We start from the raw sequence: 17,736 nt of genomic DNA, 5'->3' as shown, positions 1-17,736 counted from the left end.
TGACACATTTAAATGTTGCTGACACACTATGAAAATTTATATAAAAAGGATACTAGTTTTGTGTGTTAGAGAATCTGAACATTTAAAATGTAGCTTTTACACACTATGTAAATTTATATAAAAGAACTACTAGTTGTGTGTGTATAGCGAGATCTGACACATCTTAAAATTGTAGCTGACACATATGTAAATTTATATAAAAGACTACTAGTTGTGGGGGGGTTGGGGGGTGCTTATAGAGAATCTGACACATTTAAAATGTAGCTGACCACTATGTAATTTTATATAAAAAGGACTTATAGTTTTGTGTGTAATAGAGAATCTGACAACATTTAAAATCGTAGCTGACACACTATGTAAATTTGTATAAAAGACTACTAGTTTTGTGTGTATAGAGAATCTGACACATTTAAAATTTAGCTGGACCACTTATGTAAATTTATATAAAAGGACTACTAGTTTTGGTGTATAGAGGAATATGGAACATTTAAAATTTAGCTGACACACTATGTAAATTTATATAAAAGCTATAAGTTTTGTGTGTATAGGAGAATCTGACACATTTAAAATGTAGCGGACACACTATGTAAAATTTTGTATAAAAAGACTAATAGTTTTGTGGTGTTTAGAGAATCTGACCACATTTAAATTGTAGCTGACACAATATGTAAATTTGTTATAAAAGACTACTAGTTTTGTGTGTATAGAGAATTGGACACATTTACATGTAGCTGACCCACTATGTAAATTTATATAATAGACTACTCATCACTCGCTGCTTAGAAGTGTATGAGCAAGTGAATGCTGGAATCATCAGCTAATTTATAAAATACAGTTAGTAGTATACTACGAGACTATGGTAGAATATATCATGAAAGAAAACTCTAGACTAGCAGAGAGTTGTTAGTAGACTGAATGTATACGATATGAGTGAGATCTAGTACATTGTTCATATGATGAGTAGTCATGGTATTGAGCCTCTTATAGGACATACATAATACACTACAGTATGTACTTAAATGACGATTATAAAAGAACATTGTACTTAGTGTGTTCAGCTACATTTGTTTAAATGTTGTCTGATGAGTAATAAGCATCGTAGATGACAATTCGAAGACTAGTCAGCGCGTGGTTTTCATTTAAATGATAAGAAAACTTGATCATACAACATTCTGTGAGATGAAACCCTCACCATTGAAAAGTTTCCAATATATAACCTTACAAAAACGACCACCCCCCTGCACGTCCTGCTGTCTCTCCAACCTCAGTGAACACGACTATACTCCAACCCACAAAGCCCGTACACCACTCCCTGACCCCATTGTATAGAAATCAGATAACATGAAAGTGCCCACACCCTCCCCACTACTACAAAATAGAGTGAATAAGCACCATACGCAAACTATACTCACATCAACCACTGAATCGCTATAATAATACAACCCCACCCCCTACCCAATCTTCCCCGTGTTCTGTATAAACCCAGGCCCCCCCATCACCTGCTATGACAACAGACCATTCTCAATGCACCCATAACACAGCCTGTGCTGTTACCTACCGCAGAATCCCCTCCGCCGACTAACATCATTCCTCTAATCCAACTAAAAATAGACTCCCCCAGCCCCCACTCGCTCCCACCCACCATCTATCTCGAACCTATTTGTATACCACCCACACCCAGGGCCCCCTCCCCACCCTGACCCTTCCCGCTTTGTCGTGGATACGCCAGAATCCACCTGTACTCTAGAGCTGTGTAATGTGTCAGTATATAATAATGGATAGCACTGACACCACACATCTAGATCAGTGACACTATTGTAAATCTTTAAATATATAAGAAGAATATCATTCCAAGTATTAGATAAAGAACTACTAGTTTCTGTACTGACCGTCGTAAGTAAACCGTACCAAAATATAGATCGACTCTCTTCGCACCACCCCATCATTTAAATAATGCAGCAGCTTCGACCCCTACACACCCTCCCCCCCATCCCCGTATACCCACATACACTAACTTTCCTATATAAAAGCAAGGTCTACCTAGCCTCTTCCCTGTGTCTGTATAGAGCCCCATAGAGAAATCTCTCCGCACACCCAGTATAAAATGTAGATGCCCCCTTGCTTCCTGACCACACACATATGTAAATTTATATTACATAATGACTACTAGTTTGTCGGGTGTATAGAGAATCTGGACCACATTTTAAAAAATGTAGCTGACACAGTATGTAAATTTATATAAAGACTACTTAGTTTTGTGTGTATAGAGAATCTGACACATTTTTTTTTCTTTAAAAATGTAGTGACACATATTATGTAATAATTTTATAAAAGGGGGACTACTAGTTTTGTGTTGTATAGAGAATCTGACACATTTAACAATGTATGCTGACACACATGTACAATTTTTATATAAAAGACTACTAGTTTTGTGTGTATAGGAGAATCTGACACATTTAAAATTTAGCTGACACACTTTGTAAATTTATAATAAAGACTAATAGTTTTGTGTGTTTAGAGAATCTGACACATTTATAATTGTAGATGACACACTATGGTAAATTTATATAAAAGACTACTAGTTGGTCGACGAGCTCCCCAGCCCCTTATGATGGTGTGTACTAGAGAATCTGACACATTTATAATGTAGCTGACACACTATGTAATTTATATAAATATTAGGATGTCTAGTCACGTAGCCTTGTGTGTGCTATTAGCAGAATGAGACTGACTCCATCTTTTAATATATGTAAGCATGAGTCGACGTAGCTAGTTGCAGACGTTGATTTGTAATATTAAAACGGCTAGAGAAATACTACTAGTGTTTTCGTTTACAACGTGGTTGTTTGTATTTGAGAATTCTGACACTTTTTATAATGTTAGCTGTCTGCTGGACACACACAACACAATCTATATGGTAAATTGGTATCAAGCAATGACAAGACTACAGGTTTTGTGTGTCGTATAGAGATTCCCTGGATCCACCAATTAAATGATCCTACTAGATGACCTCCACCACAACTGTCCCTACATCGCTATATAACAAGACATTACCTAGTCTTTGCTAGCTGTTCTCACGCCAGACCACTCTGACACAGCCTTAAAATTTAGCTGACCCCAAACCCCTATGTAAATTTATTTAAAAGATACTACCGTTTTGTCCTGTCGTTTTGTTGTATAGAGAATCTGGACACATTTAAAATTTAGCTGCCACACTATGTAAATTTGTATAAAAGACTACTAGTTTTTGTGTGTATAGAGAATCTGACACATTTAAAATGTAGCTGACAACTATGTAATTTAAATACTGTATTAAAAAAGACTACTAGTTTTGTGTGTATAGAGAATCTGACACATTTAAAATGTAGCTGACCACACTATGTAAATTTGGTATAAATGAACTACTAGTTTTTGTCTGTGTTATAGAGAATCTGACACATCTTAAAATGTTAGCTGACACACCTATTGTAAAATTTATATTTAAAGAATACTAGTATAGTGTGTATAGAGAATCTGACACATTTAACAATGTAGCTGATTTAAATCACTATGTAAATTTATTATAAAGACTACTTGTTTGTGTGTATAGAGATCTGACACATTTAAAATCGTAGCTGACACTATATGTAAATTTATGTAAAAGGACTACTACGTTTGTGCTGTGTTTTGTGTATAGAGAATCTGGACAACATTTAAAAATGTAGCTGACACACTATGGAAATTTATATAGAAAGACTACTAGTTGTGGTGTGTATAGAGAATCTGTCACATTTAAAATGGTAGTGACAAACTATTGTAATTTATTATAAAAGACTACTAGTTTTGTGTGTTATAGAGAATCTGACACATTTAAATGTAGCTGTCACCACTTTGTATATTTTATATAAAAGACTACTAGGGTGTGTGTTTAGAGAATCTGACACATTTAAAATGTAGCTGGACACACTATGTAAATTTATATAAAAGACTATAGTTTTGTTGTGTATGAGAGAATCTGACAAATTTAAAATGTAGATGTTCAAAATATCGCAAATTTATATAAAAGACCATTACTAGTTGTGTGTGTATTAGAAGAATCTGGACACATTTAAAAATGTAGCTGAAACACTATGTAAATTATATAAAAAAAGACTACTAGTTTTGTGTAGTAATAGAGAATCTGAAATTTAAAATGTAGTGACCACATATGTATAGGTTATCTAAAAAGATTACTTGGTTTTGTGTGTATAGGAATCCTGACACATTTTAAAATGTAGATGACACACTCTGTAATTTATATAAAAGACTAATAGTTTTGTGTGGATAGAGATTTGACACATTTTAATGTAGGCTGACCACACTATGTAAATTTATATAAAAGACTACTAGTTGTGTGTGTTTTGCTTCTTTTTTATTTTTTATTTAGAGAATACTGAACCACATTTAAAATGTAGCTGACACACTATGTATATTTATATAAAAGACTACTAGTTGTGTGTGTATAGAGGAATCTGAAACATTTAATAATGTAGCTGAAACACTATGTACGTTTTATATTAAAAGATTAACTATTTTATGTGTGTATAGAGAATCTGACACATTTAAAAAATTAGGTGACACACTATGTAAAATTTTATATAAAGACTTTATAGTTTTGTTGTGGTATAGAGAATCTGACAAATTTAAAAAATGTAGATGACACACATATGTAAATTTTATAAAAGACTACTAGTTTTGTGTCTATAGAGATCTGACACATTTAAAATGTAAGCTGACACTCTATGTAAATTTTATAAAAGACCTTACTAGTTTTGTTACTCCATCTGTACTCAATGTTTAATACTTGAAACACAACTGTCACATCAAGTCAAATTACATACCAGCCTAACATTCTGAAAAGTAATATGTCTCTCACTTAGAGTTAAGAAAGTATTCTTAGTTTCTATACAAACATATATATTGTATAAAAATATAATGTATATAAGTTAAGTATTTTGTGAGTATATTATGGTCTTCGTGTTTTCTGACTTCTAACTTTCCAGCCTTAGCAGTCTTGCCAATCACTGCTTTCTAAATCCATGACGCTCATGACTTCTTCAATTTCTTGTTTCTATTTTATTGGGGGTATGCAACGTTTTTTTTTTTTCCGATGATGGAGGCAATTGGAAAATTTGTATTGGCTCCCTAACTGTGTCCATCCTTAATAAATGACCATACCAAATCATTTGCTTCCTCTCTACTATGTCCAAGATGTTACCTTCTTCTTACATAATATCCATGATTCTGCAATTTCTAATGTGTCTCATTCTTGAGATTCCACAGCTCCTCCGTCAACTGTCCGAGGGACAGCAACTTCTGTTTGTTACTTTTGGTCAGTTTTCATGTTTCAGCTCCACACTCTCAAAAATACTTTTTTAAATTGTTGTCAAATTTTTTGTGATTTTACTATTCCAGAGGACTTAATTTAGATGTATTATTTGTAATCCATGTCTAATTAGGTTTTTTATATCATGGGTTGAAGCATTTTCCAGTCATAAATACCCTGCATAGTAAGCTTAGATCTACTGTTAGAACATTCTATTTTTTGAAAAATTTTTGTGATGTCACCCTAATGAGAACCATTTATTTTGCTTTAATTGATTCGAAAATTCAGTATGGCATAACGTGTTGGGGAGGATCTTTTAATTACTTGATTAAAAAAATTAGAACAACACAACATTTTTTATTAAGAATAATATTGAATAAAAATAAAAGAGAGAGTTCTTTCCCCCTTTTTAATTTCTTAAAAATATTGCCTGTGCAACATCTTTATGTATTCAAAGTTTTGAAAATTTTTTACGTAAGAAGTGGGAACAGAGGTAATTTTAACACTGCTTTCAACACTAGAAGTAATTACCAACTAAACTTTAGATTACCCAAAGTAAATAAATCAATTTTCAGGTTGTCCTTTGCCTATGTTGCTCCCAAATTTTTTTAATCAATTACCAATAAATGTAAAAGAAAATAATAATTTAAATAAATTTTGTAAAGCTGTAAAAAGCTGGCTCTTTGAAAAAGAAAATCTTAGTTTTTTAAGTTTCGTACTGGAATAATATTTAACTATATTTTATTAAGATTTGTGGTTTAAGTTAAGTTTCGTTTTTTTTGGGTAGATAGTATTAGTATGTTAGATTTTACAATAAGTGCAGACGTCACTGAGCTATTTTTGTTTTTATGTTGGACTGGACTCATTTTTGTTTCCCTGTAAAGAACTGTACGTTTAAATAAGTAATGCTGCCACGCAACTTGTTATTGTGGTAGTATATGATTCCTGATTTAAATTTTGTATGTAATATGTATTTATGAAAAGGAATAAAATCATTTACTTCATTTACTTCATTTTCCGGTGTTTGAAAGTGTCACACCAAGGTATTTAAAGTTTGCACCATTCTTTTGCTTGTATTGTTCTACATCAAGCAAGACCTTCTTTATCGTTTTCTATTAATTCCATATATTATGTTTCTTATGGTTTATTGTTTAAGGCCATCTATTATACTCTTCTTCCAGCTTCCTAAACATGTAGCTGGAATCGTCTCTGGTTGTCCGTAAATAGTAGCTATGTCACATACAGGAATTCCCATGCTATGACATTTTTGCTTCAAAGATCTTAATACCACTTTTAGATAAATTTAGAATAAGATAGGTATTAAAGATCACCCTTGTCTAAGCCTTAGGTGATTTGCAATCCTTCACTGAGATCATTACCAATTTTAATACAACTACTGCAGTTATTATAGAGTTTCCTAACTGCAGTTGTAAGTTGTTCACAGACATCTTCTATCACGCACGTCCATAAATTACTTAATGAAACAATCTTATAAGTGTTTTACAAATGGAAGTCAGATATATGGTTTGGCCTCTTTTAAATCTTTTTTCTGTTAGATGTTTCAATGGAAAATTCGATGTATACATCATGTACCTGAGCAGAATCCATTTTTTCCTCTGACTCTACTGTTTGATCCTCAAAGGTTTTGCTTTAGAACTCTTCCATATAGTTTAATGGTTGTACAGAGGACACTGATATATCTACAGTTTTTGCTGTTTTGTAGATTCCCTTTTCCCACATACAAATGAAATATGTGTGTAAAATTGTTGTATTCTACACTTGTTGACATTTTCTATACATACAAAAGAAAAAACAAATAAGTTAAATTATTTGAATTACTATCTCTTAAAATTTAATATACATAATACAACCCAAAATTTTGAAAAAGAGATTTAACGTCTTAAATAGAGGAACTTGTCATAACAACTTAGGAGGTCAAAAGTCAGTATTTGATTCAACCAAAGAACACTCCTTTCTATAATGACAGCAATGGTGTTTACAATTTTTGTTTGTTTATATAACTAACTAAATTAACCTTTCCAGCGTTATTGACACGGATCCGCGGAGGGCCACTACAAGCTCAAAACGTTATTGCTGTGGATCCGCGTTTTTGCATTCTTTATTTTCTTACTGCTATGTTAGTTGAATATTTTGCTGCTAGATAGTTCTAGTAGTCATGCAATATACAGACGGGTTGCCCTGCCTCGAATTCTATTACAATGGGAGTGGCAGTGGCTTCTAATTGGCCAAACACTGTCTAGCGGGCGTGGCCCCGCGCCTTTCACAAAGTCATTGACGGGGGCTCCCGTCAAGGCATCTAGTCAGTTAGTTAGTGAGAAGCGGTACCGGTACACGCACATGTATTTCGGTTATCGCTAATTTTCTGTTGTGTCCTATTCTTTTTAAAGTAAATTATTAATATTATATACAGCAGTGTCCAGTGTTTATTTATTTTTTTTACAATTATTCGTGTGAATGGCGAATCCAGACTTTTCAGAATTTGAAGATTTGGTCATTCTGAGCAATTACTTGGTCAACCCCAAACTTTTTAATATTTTACTATGGTCATAAGGATGTTCTCAGAAAGCAAGAAACACAATTCAAGCCCTGCAAGGCCGTCCTACAGGTTGCCGAGCGATAAGAAGTTTCAAAGTCCACGCGATAACAGTGGCTTGCGGGAGCCGCGCGGAATGCCAGTTGTGACAGCCCGCCACCAAATAAACACTCTTTGTCTACTTTTGTATTTTTCTAATTTTATTAGTTTGTAATATAGTATATGTTTATCTGTAAAACTGTGTTTCATTCCCCAACTTACTGAATAAATTATAACAAAATTAGTGACAACTATACTGCTATTCTACAATATTCTCAAAAGTTAAAAATTAGCCTAGGAAATCCAAAAAAGGGCTAAACAAATTTTATTTACCGTTAAATAACTCTATTTTGACATACAGAAACAAAAATAAATTTAACTTTACACATTGGAAATAAAAAAAAAAATTGTAACTTAATCAAAGATCAGGTCCAGTTTTTCATGACGCTTAAAGGGTTAATACAAACAGCTGATTTAGTACATTACTACTACAACAGGCTACTAGGGCAACTGGTGTTAGTTAGAATGCATAAATCTGTAATTATACAGAATGTTTTTACTTATTTTGACATGAAAAATCAAATGGTGAAGTTTGATAGAGTAACTTATAGAGTATATGTAACATGTTGTTACAAAGTATATACAAATTTAAATAATTCCAAGTAATACTTCAGTTCTTGCTTTTCTTTCTTTCTTTGGCTCCCTAAAACCCTGTTTATAATAATGACTCATTTTGAAACGCTATTGCAGGATAAACTTGCCTGGTTGAGTGAAGTATACACCTTTCCTCCTCCGTTCTTGATCTGTGTTCTCAACCGTTCCTTCCAGACAGGCAAACCACTCTCGTCACCACTGTAGGAACTCTCTGTCGCACATCAAAATGACATTGTTACATCTAACAATTTTAAAAAAATCAGTTACAATAAATAAACACAGTTAATGATCACAAAATCTCTACACTTTTGATATCACAAACCTCCAATAAAACAAAAAAATAGAACCTCATAATGAAACGATTGTTCAGGAAGTTTTAGGGCTAGCAATAGGTTTGCAATAGATACTGACACATTTAGGTAAACGAGAAGTTTGAGTACATGGTAAAATCATGTATAATGGTCCAATTGGCTTATCTTATTAAAAAAAGTATTGCACTGTATATTACATTACTTGTATTACATTCTCACTAATATTGCTCAACAGGTTGGATATATTGTAACATTAAAACTTAAACTGGCATCAATGGAGAGACTCCGTTTATTTGCAATGCAATGCTTGCTCTCATCACTTATTATAGCATGTATTCGGGTGATCACCAACATGATTTATATACCATTGTAAACGGAAAGAAATGTTGAACATTATAATGCCTTTTTCATTTCTCTATGTAAATTGTGACATCACAGATTTATGTTATAAAAATGACAATGAGAATTCCCTCAGTAGTGCTTCGCCATGTTCACTCGCTCAAGTACTGTGATAGCGGTGTTGTTATTTTAACTTCCTAAGGCAATATGGTTAGTGCTTATTATTAATTGAAATCGTTTCAATGAATGTTGAAGAAAGTGTTGTGATAAATAATGATGAGGTGTTATAAATAGTATTTGTATTATTATTTGAAGGTTAGTTGCAGGCTTGTCTTGTCTAGTCTGTTGCTAGTGAAGACCCAATATTAGGTTTATTAGGCATTTACATATTTATAATTATATTTTATGGTTATAAATAAGTAAAATACATATCTTAAAACTTTTATAGGCTTCTAAACTTTAGCAATGTCTCAAAATTAATAAGACAAGTCTGACAAACTACAAATCTTTAGATGTTTCAACTTTTGTACACCTAAATTATTTCAAAAATTCCACCAAACAAAATTGAAAAACTGTTATTTAAGACTTCAGAACAGTATACTTCATTATGTATATAACAAATTTATTATTTTTTAACTTCTATCTCATCATCCCTCAAATCCTGCCAAGGGTCTTTACCACCAGAGAACTTCATCATCTGCACAGTAACCCTTAGCCAACACTATATAAATGCAAGATAATCATCAATTCATTATATGCTCTTCAAAGACATGTTTAGCTAATTTTAGTATAAAATGGATTATACAGTACTAAATATAACTGTCTTATACATTTAGAAAATTTGTTTTCATAATTGTGAATAACGTATTTTCATCCAATGTCCAATTTATTCACTAAAAACAATTTGTTTGTGAAATAAAGTACATTATACAACAATTCATTTTCAGAAACTAGACTAAATTTGTGATATTTTGGCTAACTTGGAATTTTCAATTTATTCACACAACTATAAGGCCTAGCTACAACCACCATTTTGTATTTTATCACAACTGGAATTTTACAAAAATTGTATGCAAATTACCCAAAGCCGGCTAGTTATGGAAAAACAATTTAACTGTTCCAGGGTTAATAGTTGTACAAAAAGCTACCATTGATCCAGCCAATCAACGGTACCGTAGCGTGGAAAATGAAATTTTGTATCACTCAATATGAGTAGAAATGCGGTAAGCAGAGGTATTTTTTAAGTGTTTGGTGTGCGACTGTCTTGCTGCTGGATGGAAACAGCTGATCTAGGACTATGGCCATGAAATTTCTGCTCACTCAGTTTTTAAAACATTACCACCAGCTAGCCTTTGGAATGTTTAAAATATGGTCTCTTCAACTGCATCTCTCTTAGGAGTTACATTACATTAGCCCCTTATGTTAATTAGATACTGATCGGCGAGGAGTTTTCACTGCCCGAGACTAAATTACACTCAAATTAACCAAATTACATTCAATTTTTGTTAGGAAACTAAAAATTAAAATCTGTCACCAATTTAATTTTTATTTTCTAAATTGTAAATTTTTAATCCATAATTAAGTCAAGAGGTCATTAAAGTGATGAGTAAACATACACAGGGGAATTACCAGTACCCTGAGAGATAAGTTTAGCAAGCAGTATTGCGTAGGTAAAATAAATGTCTTCCTGTGGCAGTTATCAGTTTTGTTAGTAATCTTTTTTCTAGTTCCAGGAAATTTCTCTCCAACAAATGTTCTGGATAGGTGAGACTAGTCAATAAACTTTAGAGATTTGAGTATCCAGTGTGTACTCATATTATCTTCGGTTGGTTTGGCACTTTTGAGGTATCCGTGTTAGAACATGGAGGACACCCAAGCCACAGTTTGTAACAAGGTAAACATGATAAAATTTAAAAAAAAAGAAGAGTCTAACATTACATGAATCATAGAGTAAATTCATCATGATTGTTGTTGTATGCACCATATTTTGTTGATTGAATATATGTGCTACTACATAAACTATATGTAATAGTATATTTTAAATGTAAGGTATTGTGTTTGAGCAATAATATAAATTGGTAACATTTGTTATTATTAACCATGTTAATAATAACAAAACAAAAGCTTTGTAAAATGGCTGGATAGTGGTAGTAAGAATAGTAAATATTAGTAGCTTGAGTTACAAGAGGAAAAGGTTTCTGAAAAACTAACACTACAGCACTTATGTTGTTTGGGTTAACTATGATATAAAATTAACTTGTGTAAGAATATCGATCAGATCTAAATTAAGAAAGCAACAGTTGCCTGACCTACAGCCCTGATTTCCACTTGGTTGGTATATGTCACCAGAAACACACAGTCCTTGAACAGCTCACTGCCTGGTTCTGGTATCGGCCCCATAGCCTCGACAAGGTGTCCCGGTTCCTCTGCAACACAACAGCAACTGATGTATCGACACACTCTTAACTCAGAATAATTTAATGTTGTCATATCTATTTGTTTAGTATTTAAGTTATAATTTAATATAAAAAGCTGTTTACTGTTCAAGTAGCTAAATCTCAGTTTTATGTATATAAGTAAGACAACGAGAGAATGGCATTATTTACTGTGCAGTTGGTACCATTGAATTGGCCAACTTGTTTCCACCCTGTACATATTGCAGTTTTTCTACTTCCTCACCAGCCAAAACGCATTGTATGCAATTTACAATTGCATACGAAATTCGCCATATTAATTGTTTTTTCCCTCTCTCATGGTACTATTAGTACCTGTGTTTGTTGTTCCCTCTCAACGAGATCTTAGTGCAGCTTCCGTAACTGTTGGACTTAAGAAATAACGACTTCGGAGTTTTCGCTTAGACCGTTCTGCCCGGCTTTCTACAAGTGATTTCAGTGCCAGACACACTCGATTTACTGTGGACTCTTTCCCCTTTTTCACTACGAATGATTCAATTTGTATAACTTTTAAGTTGATTATTAACGTCTGCACTGACGTAAAAGATGCTGATCCTTCAAGCTTAAAAACAAAATTTAATTTCTCAATTCAATTCATTTACCACATTCAAGCTTTGTTCACCATTGAAAAATCATTAAGTTAATTCAACTTCAGATTACGTAATAAGTGACAATATAACAAACATTATTTTGCAAATAATCTAAAGATCACTTCAAATATTGGCATACATATGTACCTAAACGCAAATGAAACAGGTCTGTTACCACTTGTTTATTCATCACATAGATATTATGTTTGTCAAGTGTGACACTAGCACATACTGACAGATGCAGAGACAAACGAACAAGGTGTTATAAAACGTTTTGTATAAATATTATACAAGTATTACCCTTCATGCAATATTTATATGGATAACTAATCAGTCCCAATCAAAGATACATACTACTCACACTACTTGGTATGACACTATGATCACAGTTAACAATACAAACTTGATGATCAAACAAAGGCGTAACTTGATTTGGAATGTACGAACACAGACAAAACAATACATGGTTCATAACCCACAAATTACCGTAACAAAGACAAAAAACAAAGAATATTGCTATTGTGGGCTTAAAGAACTGATAAAAATGAAAACTGATTTTAAAAGCCGATATGTTACTAACAATATTTTTATCACTCTCAGGTATGATAATATAAGTATACAATTACTTTTTATTATTAAATTAATAAATATGTGAGATTAATATCATGAATTAGATAACGTGAATAATACCTTTGATTTCTCAAATAAGTAAGGAGTTTTAATTACTTAAATGTAGCAGATATGTTAACATTAACATCTGAACAGGGAAAAAGTTATTTAAAACACCAACTGCGCCTTAATTTTACATTGGAATACTTAAGCGAAATATATTCAATTTGTGCTCCACTAAACGTAAAAGGACAAATAGAGAAACTCCACAAGGGTTCACTTCTGGCTGGCTTATACCTGCCAATATACACTGAGTATATTGCGGCAACTCAAATGCATGTCCATGAGTTGCACATCAATAATCACAAATCTTGAGAAATTGGGATAGAAGAATTGATCTAGATTATTGAGGAGGATGACTGTTGGAATGGGTTGGGCTCCTTTATTGCTGAAGGTTTTTGCAATCTTAAATATAAGAGAAAATAGAGTTATGACCACCTTCTTCCAAGGTGACATGCCTGAGATTGTGTCCACTCTCCCTCCTCATGGTGTGTATAACATGGGATCTCAACAGGAGATGGCTCCTACCTCTAACCTTACAAGGTGACATGCCTGAGATTGTGTCCACTCTCCCTCTCCCTCCTCATGGTGTGTATAACATGGGATCTCAACAGGAGATGGCTCCTACCTCTAACCTTACTTACAAGGTGACATGCCTGAGATTGTGTCCACTCTCCCTCCTCATGGTGTGTATAACATGGGATCTCAACAGGAGATGGCTCCTACCTCTAACCTTACTTACAAGGTGACATGCCTGAGATTGTGTCCACTCTCCCTCCTCATGGTGTGTATAACATGGGATCTCAACAGGAGATGGCTCCTACCTCTAACCTTACTTACAAGGTGACATGCCTGAGATTGTGTCCACTCTCCCTCCTCATGGTGTGTATAACATGGGATCTCAACAGGAGATGGCTCCTACCTCTAACCTTACTTACAAGGTGACATGCCCGAGATTGTGTCCACTCTCCCTCCTCATGGTGTGTATAACATGGGATCTCAACAGGAGATGGCTCCTACCTCTAACCTTACTTACAAGGTGACATGCCTGAGATTGTGTCCACTCTCCCTCCTCATGGTGTGTATAACATGAGATCTCAACAGGAGATGGCTCCTACCTCTAACCTTATCCATAATGAATGTTCCGCTGCTACGTAAGAACACTAAGATCCTTTTACGACCAAGTACAATAGAAGCAGGAGGTTTTCTCAGCTTTAAAAAAATTAAAATTTATTTGTCATTCACTTAATTCACAAGACAAATTGAGATATAATTCATAATGAGTTGTTTATGAAAACATCCTGGCATTTTAGGACATATACGAAGTGTGGCTCTAAAATAACTGGACTGAGGCTGAAAACAAATTCTACTTACATATATTTACAATTTGTTTGTTATACCCTTCAATGTACTCCTCGATCTCTACACCGCTCCATGCACATTTTGTACTGTGCGTAACATTACTGCAGATCATTTTCCGTAACTCTGTTCAAGACTTCCATTGCTTTTTCTTTTACTGCATCAATAGTCTCAAATCTAGTTCCTTTGAAAGCTGATTTGACTTTAGGAACCAAAAAAAAAAAGATTACAAGAAGAAGGGTGAGTCACGAAACCGCCCGTACAATATTCAGCACTATATTGTGTTAATTCTGTGGATCTACCAATACTAATCCGGTTATTTTCAAGCCATACCTCGTACATAGCTAATATTGGTTCTTAAGGTATATCAATATTGTTGGACATAAATATATTTCTTCATATTTACCTTTTTTGTCCTTCGACTTGGTATTTTTACGACGGTAGTGGCTCAGTTTGAGACTCTCGTTTTTGGCTACTTCTGGTGGGGAACACTCCACATCCAGCGGCTTCACTTCTTTACCTGCAACAAAATGACTGTGAACACTATTTTCTGTAGTAAGTGCTGCCAACTCAGCTGTGAATGCTGGTCATACAGAGCTGGGTGGCGGAAATCTCTCAAGATCCGGTTTTCTACACAGAGTGATTCCGATAAAAGTGTGCATTTACTCAGGGTTGATAGAGGATGTAAATAGAAACATTTTTTGTCCAATAAACATGGGGTCGCAAATGTTTCGTTTCTGAAAAATTTGAGAAACATCTCCTTGTAGGCAACACATTGTGTTCTCTTTGAGATTCGGCCAAATAACACAAAGCTGCAAAACTAAACTTTATTTCCTTTATGTAATAACACATAATAAACCACATAATGTGAACAAGTATGTAACAAAAATTATTATTAAATGATCAAAATTTCTCCCGTTTGTGTCAATGCAAAGTTGAACTCTTTGTAACATTGACTGTATTACATTTTGGAAGAGTCAGGGTTTTGCTGCTAAATATTTTTTTCCATTTTTGTTTGAACAAAGTGGTTCTTTTATTTATAATTAAGGAGAAAAAACACTTTTAGTTTCACTAGCTTAACGTTTTTCTGGCTGAATCTCAAAGGGAACACAACATGTTGCCTACAAGGAGGCAGTTTACAAATTCTCCACTGTCTTGGAAACGAAACATTTGCGACTCCCATGTGTATGGAAGAAACTTTTGTGTATTTACATCCTCTATCAACCCTGAAAAAACACACTCTTTAATCGGAATCACCTGGTAGATGGCTTGTGACGATTAATTCACTAATTAAAAGCAATCTGCATACAGAAAAAGTATGAAAACCATGACTTTTAGACACCATTTTTAAGAGTAAAGAAATTATTTTTGAGACTTACAGTTTATAGAATATTTCATAGATTGAAAATAAAAAATCCCAAGTAATTCTAGAAATTACAATTTGTAACAAGAAAAAAACACTGACAAAGACAAAAAATAATAAATCTAACCCAAAATTTAATAGTTAAATCTGAATATTCATCTAAAATAATTGATAAAGCAATTTTTAAAACTGATCAATGAAGACAACTGTTTTATTGAATTCTGTAATCATTTTAGCAGAATCGTTTACACACAGCAGATAAGGAGTTGCAATTTGACAAATTTAATGGTAGTTTTAAAGAATTACTTCTTTAATGATTTCATTTTGAAATATGTTTGATTGCATTGTAAATAATATAAATGCATATTTTAAAAGCCAAAAACCTAAAGAAACATTGAATAGTTCATGCTTAAAGACATCTTCCAAAGAGCTAGTGTCAGGTTTTCAATGCTTTTAAATGAAATGTGAATACATGTATTTGTGATCTGACACTTGGGATTTTACAAATATAGGTATTATCTCAAGATGTGTTTTTTATTTTGTCAGCAATGCAGGACCTAAAGGCATTTTTAAGCAAATCTTATGGAATATTCATCTAAAGTAACGGATAAATACTTCAGAGGGTCTGATTACGGGTATTTCCGACTAGCAGTGCGAGCTGCTACAACACTATCACTAACCACTAACTCACCTACTATGCAATGTAACCTACCTCTGAGGTCAAGGCTGCAAGAACTATGAGTAGAGCTGTCTGTGTCCATATAGTACTCATCAGGACCATTGAAGGTGTGTCCATGACTGGTAGATGGCTCTGGTGTTGCCTGTCTTTTCTTCTTCCTTCCAGGTGACCCTCGAGCTATGTCAGCAAAATTTGTCCGTACTGCCCTCTTCCGCGGATGAGAAATAATGTTCTCTGTTGACGCAAAGGAATAACATTAATTGTTGATGACATGCCTATAATGCTCTAGAATATAATGTTATATAGACTTCAAATCAAAGCAAAATTAAATCTTTTTCTACAAAAAAAAAAACCTGACCATGTCAATTTTACAGTTAAAAACCACCACAGTAAACTCTTCATTATCTGGTGGTGGTTTATCCACTTGCAGTAAAAAATATTTATATCAGAAAAAGAAAAAAAATATCACAACAAAATACATCAGATATTAAAAATTGATTGACAATGTATGTTTTGTAAATACAGGGTTAGCCAGTGAAACGGGAAGATTGGAGATGGCTTTGACAGTTGGAACGTGAGTGGTGGGGGTAATAGTGGCCGGCTCCTTTCTACCTGCGTGTCCTGCCATTTAGTTGAGATGAATCGTTGGACGGGTGAACATGCGGCTACGCGGTTAAAGCGTATTATATGAATGGTGAGAGTTTGGCGAAAACGCGACGTGTTTTTCGACATTTCAACATACCGCGCAACAGGCCTGTTCCTTCGGATAACGCAATTCATTCGTGGATAAACAACCTTGAACAAACTGGATCAACATCTAAAAAACGAGGTGGGAGTGCAAAAACCGTTATAACTCCTCAAAATATCGCTACTGTTGAACATGCAATGTTCAGAAGTCCACGCCGATCTGCCAAACAACATGCTCTACGCCTTGGAAGAACATGCTCACTTCGATGAGAAAGATTCTTCATCAAGATTTAAATTTTCACCCATACAAAATACAGATTGTGCAATCCCTCAAACCAACTGACCATCAGAAACGATTACAATTATGTGAGGAAATGGCCAAAAGACTTGAAGGAAATTTCGACCAAGTAAAAAACTTGTGGATGAGCGCTAAGGCGCATTTCCACCTCTCTGGTTTTGTTAATAAACAAAACTTCAGATACTAGTCGGAGGAAAACCCTAGCGCACTTCATGAAACGCCTCTTCATGCTGAAAAAGTGACGGTTTGGTGCGCAATGTCAGCAGGAGGAATCATAGGCTCATTTTTCTTTGAGGATATCAATGGAAGTGCTCTGTGCGTTACGTTGCAATGATCCAGACCTTTCTTACACAATTCTCCCAATTTTCCAGTGAATGAACACACAATGTTCCAAAAA

General features: G+C 34.0%; 1 protein-coding gene across 3 annotated transcripts in view; it reads right to left on the bottom strand.

Annotated features, from left to right (window-relative positions):
• Window positions 1-17,736, bottom strand: part of LOC124365880 (TP53-binding protein 1-like) — an 81,547-nt gene that overhangs the window by 10,878 nt on the left and 52,933 nt on the right. For all 3 annotated transcript variants that reach the window (XM_046821982.1, XM_046821981.1, XM_046821983.1), the window contains 4 exons: window positions 16,388-16,588; window positions 14,719-14,832; window positions 11,551-11,667; window positions 8,699-8,802 (listed from right to left, as the gene is read on the bottom strand). In XM_046821982.1, coding sequence (XP_046677938.1) covers window positions 8,699-8,802; window positions 11,551-11,667; window positions 14,719-14,832; window positions 16,388-16,588 — 536 coding nt within the window. The remainder of the gene's footprint in view (window positions 1-8,698; window positions 8,803-11,550; window positions 11,668-14,718; window positions 14,833-16,387; window positions 16,589-17,736) is intronic.

This window comes from Homalodisca vitripennis, chromosome 7 (assembly GCF_021130785.1).
Source record: "Homalodisca vitripennis isolate AUS2020 chromosome 7, UT_GWSS_2.1, whole genome shotgun sequence".
Classification (NCBI taxonomy): Eukaryota; Metazoa; Arthropoda; class Insecta; order Hemiptera; family Cicadellidae; genus Homalodisca; species Homalodisca vitripennis.
This window is presented reverse-complemented; position numbering and strand designations above follow the sequence as displayed.